The sequence below is a fragment of the Sceloporus occidentalis genome, unplaced genomic scaffold (genome assembly GCF_023333645.1).
Source record: "Sceloporus occidentalis isolate IW3139 unplaced genomic scaffold, rSceOcc1.0.p SCAF_386, whole genome shotgun sequence".
In the NCBI taxonomy this organism is placed as follows: domain Eukaryota; kingdom Metazoa; phylum Chordata; class Lepidosauria; order Squamata; family Phrynosomatidae; genus Sceloporus; species Sceloporus occidentalis.
In genome coordinates, this window is record NW_028317366.1 from 234,464 (window position 1) to 241,548 (window position 7,085).

The window sequence follows — 7,085 nt, forward strand, 5'->3', positions numbered from 1 at the left end:
CCCCGGAGACCACCTTTCTTTCCACTTTATAAAATTTGTGTACAGAATAAACTGCCACGGCCTTTATGGGAAGCGTCGGGTGGCTTCGGACCATAAACCTATTTGTACAGAGACTACAAAAAGATATTTATATATTTTTCTTAACCTTTGCTTTCTCATCACTTGTTTTTTAATACTCGTGCCATAAAAAGACAAAAACCCCCACCTCTTTATACTTCACATCTCAGCCAAGCATTTGTATAAAAGGATTTCTGGAACAATGGAAAGGAAAATTGTACAAATATATATATATATATATATATATATATATATATATATATATATATATATATATATATAATCTATATAAATATCTATTTTTGCAATCAAAACACAAAATGCCTTAAACTGAGGAAGTGAGTTTTTTTACTATACCAAAAAAATCGTCTGAGAAAGGAAAATATGACTCTAAAAGATAGTTTTTATATTTGATTAATAGGAGAGGGCAATAAGAAGCATTCAGAGAGCAGGGCCCCGCAGATTAAACGGTTAAATGTGACCCTAATGTATTAGGGGCAAAATGTCAGTGAATGGACCCTCGTTCCCTGAATATATAATTACGCAAAAAAACAACGAATACTCGAATCGTTACCCCCCTCGCTCCGACTTCCCAAAAATGAAAAAAAAATCCGATTTTTAGATCCCATGGAACACGGACACGGCTCTCTGCGTGTTACCGGCTGCAGTTGGTGTTCTAGCTCCAACTGTCTTAGGCCGACGGTTATCTGGCGATCTCTAAGCCGCATTGACATAAGCCATCGTCCATTTTTTTTTATTTTTTTTTTTACATCTTTTTTCGGTGTCCTTTGTGCAATTTTTTTTGCAGGGCAGGTTAAGCGATTGTGGGGTTTTTTTTTTTATTCAAGATCGGCAATTTGAAGGCCGGAAAAGGGTAAATCCGGATGAGCTTTTAATTTTTAACAATGGTTTTAAATGTATTTTAATTCTGTTTTTCCCCTAAAGTTTTTCTCCAAAATGATAGAAAACCTTTATCAAACCCCTCATGTTTTTTTTTTTTTTGTTTTTTTTTTTTTTTACAACAAATGCTAAATAACCACTGATATCGTAATCTGATATAAAAATGTATAATAGAATAAAACCACTAAGTGTGTCTTAGATGGGAAGACCGTACGAGGCTGTGATAACAGATGTCCTCTTGTCCTCATTTATTCCTTAAACCCTTTTTGTGCCCGATGCCCTCCTGGAACGAAGAGTTACCCCCTCTGGCACTGAAAGGGTTTCTGATCCTGCCCCAGTGTGTGAGGTCATGACGTCCCCTGACCTTTTTTTTATTTTATTGTTTTAAGGTGATGCAAATGTAATTTTTTTTTTTATGCGTATGATGTAGATACTGTTTCTTTTTTGTATTTATAAACCCTTATTGTACGATCTTTTGTTATGAACCGTATATCCTTGCAGCTATGTTTTTTTGCTTTCTGCCATCATTACAGTACCTGTTAAAAGCTTTTTTTTTTTTTTCCTCCGCAGTGGCCTTTTAAACCCCCCCTGTTAAATGTCCCTTGGATCCCCTAAAACCCGAATTTCTTAGAGCATTTTCCTTTCTCTTTAATATATCTATTTTGGCGCATTTCAAAATGACAGCCCCCTCAAAAAAAAATCCCTCGACAGCAATAAATGTCGGGTTTCGGTACTAACACAATTGTCATTCTTTAAAGGGAAAGCTCATTACCAGATGCTGAAGTGCCCCCTTTACAGACCGTTGGGACCGAATAGGCTGCTCATTGAAATTTAACTGTTTAGCTGCCCTGGAGTACAGATCAGGGATATAATTCTACCCGTACGAGCCCAAAAAAGGCCACTTTCCCTATACAAGGTGCTGTACGACTTACAATATAATTCAGTTCTGTGCTGGGCTGGGGGGGCAGCACTGGATTAATTGAATTTTTGGGTTGGTTTGCCGCGTCGCAGACCCGGGATTCGGTCCGGTAGTATAGGGGTGCCCTGTAAATGAGCGAGTAAAGTGTTCCCCATTGATGGTGATCCTGAACATTATTAGTCTTATGTGAGCACTCATGTAAAAGAGCATGGCCCGCAAGGGTCAGGTGACCCCCCCCCCCCCCGTTACGTCTAGTATCACAATGTGTGTAGTGTTAATGTAAGCATTACCGTCACATTTTGTGTATTTAGATGGTGTTTGGACCCAGCGCTGAAGCCGGTACCTGTTGGAAAGTTGACCAAACGGTGAATTCTGTCTTAAAAGGTGAAGCCGTCAGAAGGAACATTCCATTTTTTTTTTTTTTGTGCTTTTGCCCTTCTGTGCCGAGCTTCCCGCTCCTCCAGGTACCCGGCTCATTTTTGGGTAGAATACTAGGCCGCTTGCATTGCTTTTAACCCTTTCTGTTTCCCACCCGCCTGCTGCTGGTACGACAGATCTGCACAAGGATGTATATTAAATGGTAACGACCAACATTTGGTCAGCTCGGAGCCACTCGTTACGGTTTTTCCTTGTAATATAAGTCATTTTGCTTTGTAAGCTGTGTACAATAAAAAAAAATCAAATGACCTTGTATAAAAAGCTTCATTATTACCATAAGCTGAGTTGTAACAAAGAAAATTGATTTTTATAATAAAACAAAACAGCAAAACTATCACTGTTGCAAATTATTTTTTATTTTTTTTACTTAAATATTTTGCTTTCTTTTCAGATGGAAATCGTAACCTTAACTTATATTCAAACCTTCCACGCTATTTAGAATCTGCTTGTGTGTGTGTCAAATCAAATGCATATACATAACTCCCAAGTGTCCCTGCTTAGGTAACCCAGTCCCTTTGGGCACCAAATCCCTGTGCTCCCCTTTCCTCCCGCGATGCCCTTATGGGTGATCGTCCCGCTTCTCAATGGGTCGGGAGAGATCTTTGACACTCCGTGTCTTAAGGGCGCTCAGGTCTAGGGTAGCGTGGAAGGTAAATACATATGTAATGTACATACATTTTATGTAGGGTACATAAGTTTTTTCAGAGCAATTACCCCTCATCTAATATTAAAGGTCAAATAGAGGTCTGGCTATAAGACTAAGAGACAGAGCCCCCGCAGCGCTGCAGGGGACCCTGATCCTCCTCTCTGGCAGCCAGTGGGCGGTTGCACGATACAGGCCGACAACCTTCTCCGCTGCCGGGGCTTCTATGATAGAACGCCGGCATGACTTGACCTTCTACTGCTCCATCGCAGAAGTGCCAGGCAGCAGCAGAGGTTGTCTATGCGCAGACATCCAACGGGTGCCTCCACTGGGAAATAAAGGGAAAAAATGCATTTTTCTCAGTTTTTATTAAATTTGAAAGTTATATTAATCACTTTTCCTGTATCAAGATGAACCTTTGGCAGTGGCGCGTGGTTAGCTCGGGGGCCTAGACCCAAACACAGCCGGGCGGCTCAATCTCAGCTCTGCTATTTAAAACCTCTGGGCCGTCTTATTGTAACACTTGGGACGGGTGACCCCCCCCCTTATCTAAGAGGGGGTTCTATAATCTCTAGCTATAGTCCGGTACCTGCCGGGTTTCACTGGCCTCTGCGTACCCCGGGTAGAACCTTCCCAAACATTTTTGTATAGAATGCAATGAAATGATTACTCTGCATCGGTCGTTAATCAAAGTTATCGGAATAGCCGCGATGACGCGTCTCCGGATGATTCGTAACCTTGTGGCTTTGATCTAAGATGCCCGAGTCTGGGCTATCCAGAGGTCGGTGATCACGGACCATCGAGAGGGGCTTCACTCGATAAAAATCCGGAGTTTTACGGCAGCGTTTACTCGACCTCCTCATCCGGCTGAATTTCCTTAGCAAACTCTTCCTGGAAAAAATAAACCAAAAAATTGCTTTATGGCACAATCTCTTCTGCAAGAGCGCCAAGCATTACTTGGTTAAAGAGCTTGCAATTTACAACAATGGATGCCGTAACTCTGTTATACTCTCGGATACTTTAATGACTTCCATACCAATGATCCTGATGTAAAATAGAGTTAATCTATTCTAATTGATGAACAGAAAGGGGGTGACAGCTGGGGGGTCCCATCCAAGCCCCCCGTTAAGTGCCGTATTTCTCATTACGTGGATTTTAGAACCTTACCCATCCTCCTTGGCTCTGGATAAACGTGGCGTAATGGCTCTGCATGTACCGCGCTCCGAATCCGAGCACTTTGTTCATCGGCTGCACCTCCAAAGCCGTTAGTTTGGCGACGAGGTCACAGCACATGGCCACTTTCTTCACCTGCGGCTCCGGCTCGGAATCCGGGACGGTTTCTGTAACGTAGACGTTCGCCAGCCCTTCTAAGAACACGTACGAAAACGCCTGGCGGAATTGCTGGAGGAGGGTTTTGTTTTCTCGTATCTGGAAAAGTATACAAGTAAATAAACAAACAATATATAACATGTCTCAGATCAAAAAAACCCCAAAAAACTATATTGCACATAGTTCTGCAAAGAGGGTGGTAGATAAGTGGAACAGCCTCCCAGCAGAAGTGGTAGAGGGTAATACAGCGAGGGTATTAAACATGCATGGGATAGACATACGGCTCCTGAATCTAAGACGAGACCAACGACTGATTAAGGTTAAAGCAGACTAGACCTTCTCATCCAGTTTGTCCCCCTCGTCTCTCAGAAGCGTCACAAGTTGTTTAATTAACGCATCGTCATCTGAAAGAGAAAACAGTGAGACGGCGCGTGATTTAACAGCTTCCTTAATGTGTGCCCCCACAAAAAAAAAAAAAAAAATAAGATTTTAATCTTATCGCCATAGCAACCCGCAGCATGACCATTATTATTATTATTATCATCATTTATTTATATAGCGCCGACAGTTTATGCAGCGCTTACTACAATAAATATATTTAAGGGGTATGACGATGAGAATTGACAGACAGACAAACCGATACATTAGGTGGAGAGACTCGGCTCGCAAGCTTACAATCTAGAGGGAACTAATAAGAAAGAACTTTTTACTGATTGCTATAACATCTTTTTAAGAGTTTGCACCTGCAACAACCCTTCATAAATTACACAGATTATGAAGAATTATTTCACCTCGTCTGGTATTATACGGAACAAATGATTCTATAACAAACAACAACTATATAATATTAACAAATACAATTTAATAATATACTTCTTATAATAAACAACTATATATTAATAAATACATTGTAAATAATAATATTACTCCTTATAACAAATATATAATATTAATAAATACATCTTACTTTAAATAAATATTACTACTCCTTATAATAAACAATTCGAATATATAATTGTTTATTTAAATTTAGTAACTACATAATTATTATTATTATTAATATTTATAGCCCCATATATTCCAAAAGCATCTTGTAATAGCGCGCGGGGGGGTCTCCTTACCATCGCCATCTTCCTCCACACTCAAAGTCCTGAAGACGACCTTCTCGCTCTTCGTCTTCCTCAGCTGTGACGTAACGATCCTCCGCAGTTTTCCGGCGACGACGTTCTCAAAGTGTGTATCCTCCTCTCCTGTAACCGAAATGGAAGAGAACATAAAGGTCACATGATCTCCACAACCAAATAAGCTGAAAATTCCACAATGCACTAAAAAAAAAAAAAAAAAAAAAAAAATTACATACATGATATATGTATATATATTTATTAATTATAAATTATAATATATTAAGAATTTAAACAATTTTAATTAAACAAAATAACTACAAATAATTGTACTAATTTTTTTTTTATTTTTTTTTTAAATGATTTGCCATAATATAAGAAGTAAATATAGTAATAAGTACCTTAAGTCAGCGTAATTTATTCTGAATTTTTACCTATGTGACAAAATATTCAAATATTCAAACGTGCTACAAAATTTTTCGGAGACCTGTTTAAAATTGATGATTTTCAGTTGTGCAGCAACAAGGCCACCTAGTGGTAACCGACATAAAAACATAGAATCAGCCGGCAGATCGGCCCCATTCGGCCCCCGTCTAGTCGGCCGTTTCTCCTGCTATAAAGACTCAAACCTTAATCAGTCGTTGGTCTCGTCTTAGATTCAGGAGCCGTATGCCGATCCCATGAGTGTTTAATACCCTCACTGTATTACCCTCTACCAGCTATACTGGGAGGCTGTTCCACTTATCTACCAACCTCTCAGTAAACTAAAACTTCCTTATGCTACATCTACGCCGCCGACCCCCTAGTTTTAGTGTCTATGTAAGGCCATGAGATATATAGATAGATAGGAGGTATACATATTATACAAGTATAGATTTGGGGTCACTCTGGCCTCTCCCCATTTGGAATGGTTGATGACTATTAGAGGAAATTATAATTTTATACATTTATAATTAAGAAAAACCATTTTTGGGGGTCTGTAAAGCAGGGATTGATAATGACTTGGGCAGGACCGTCACATTTTATGCCACCGCTCACCTGCACCTCCTTGTGCCCTCATTTCTCCTGCCTTCAGACACTTTGGGGTCATTCGACGTAGCCACTTTTTCTTCTTCTTTGAGACCTTTGAGGTTTCGTGGCCCTTGGGGTCCTCCTCGTTTCTGGCCACCATGTCCTCGGTACCTGGGATCCGTTTGATGTCCGAATCTTCCTCTGACCCGACCGGCCGGCTCTGCAGACGCTGTAATTTGCTGGCGGGCAGGGAACGGCTGGCGTAAGCCATGAGGATCCTGAACTCGGGACTGTCTTCACCCTCAAGAGGTATCTCGTCCAAAGCGCCGTCACTTATCACAGCCATATTTATACCGTCTACAGGGGCCTGAACACAAAAATAAATGATATATATTTTTATATAAAAAATATAATTTATAATATATAAAAAATTTAAAAATATAATTTATAATATATAAAAAATTAAAAAATTTATAATATATAAAAAATTATTAAAATATATAATCTATAATATATATAAACATATAATTGATTATTATTTTTTTAAATGTAATTTAATTTTTGTAAACAGCATTCCTCTAATGACTTGACGCCCCCCCCCCCCACGCTTTCCTTCTGATATCTTATCACTAAAAGGTTTGGGAAAGGACAAGCAGGTTTTCTGATG

General features: G+C 39.5%; 1 protein-coding gene across 1 annotated transcript; it reads right to left on the minus strand.

Moving 5' to 3' along the window:
- Window positions 1–3,640: 3,640 nt before the first annotated feature.
- Window positions 3,641–6,764, minus strand: LOC149273311 (apoptosis facilitator Bcl-2-like protein 14). Its single transcript, XM_089506466.1, has 5 exons — window positions 6,446–6,764; window positions 5,408–5,536; window positions 4,623–4,690; window positions 4,174–4,385; window positions 3,641–3,848 (listed from the first exon to the last, which is right to left on the minus strand). Exons 1-5 carry the CDS (start codon window positions 6,762–6,764, stop codon window positions 3,641–3,643), a joined length of 936 nt encoding a protein of 311 aa, XP_089362592.1.
- Between the last annotated feature and the right edge of the window lie 321 nt (window positions 6,765–7,085).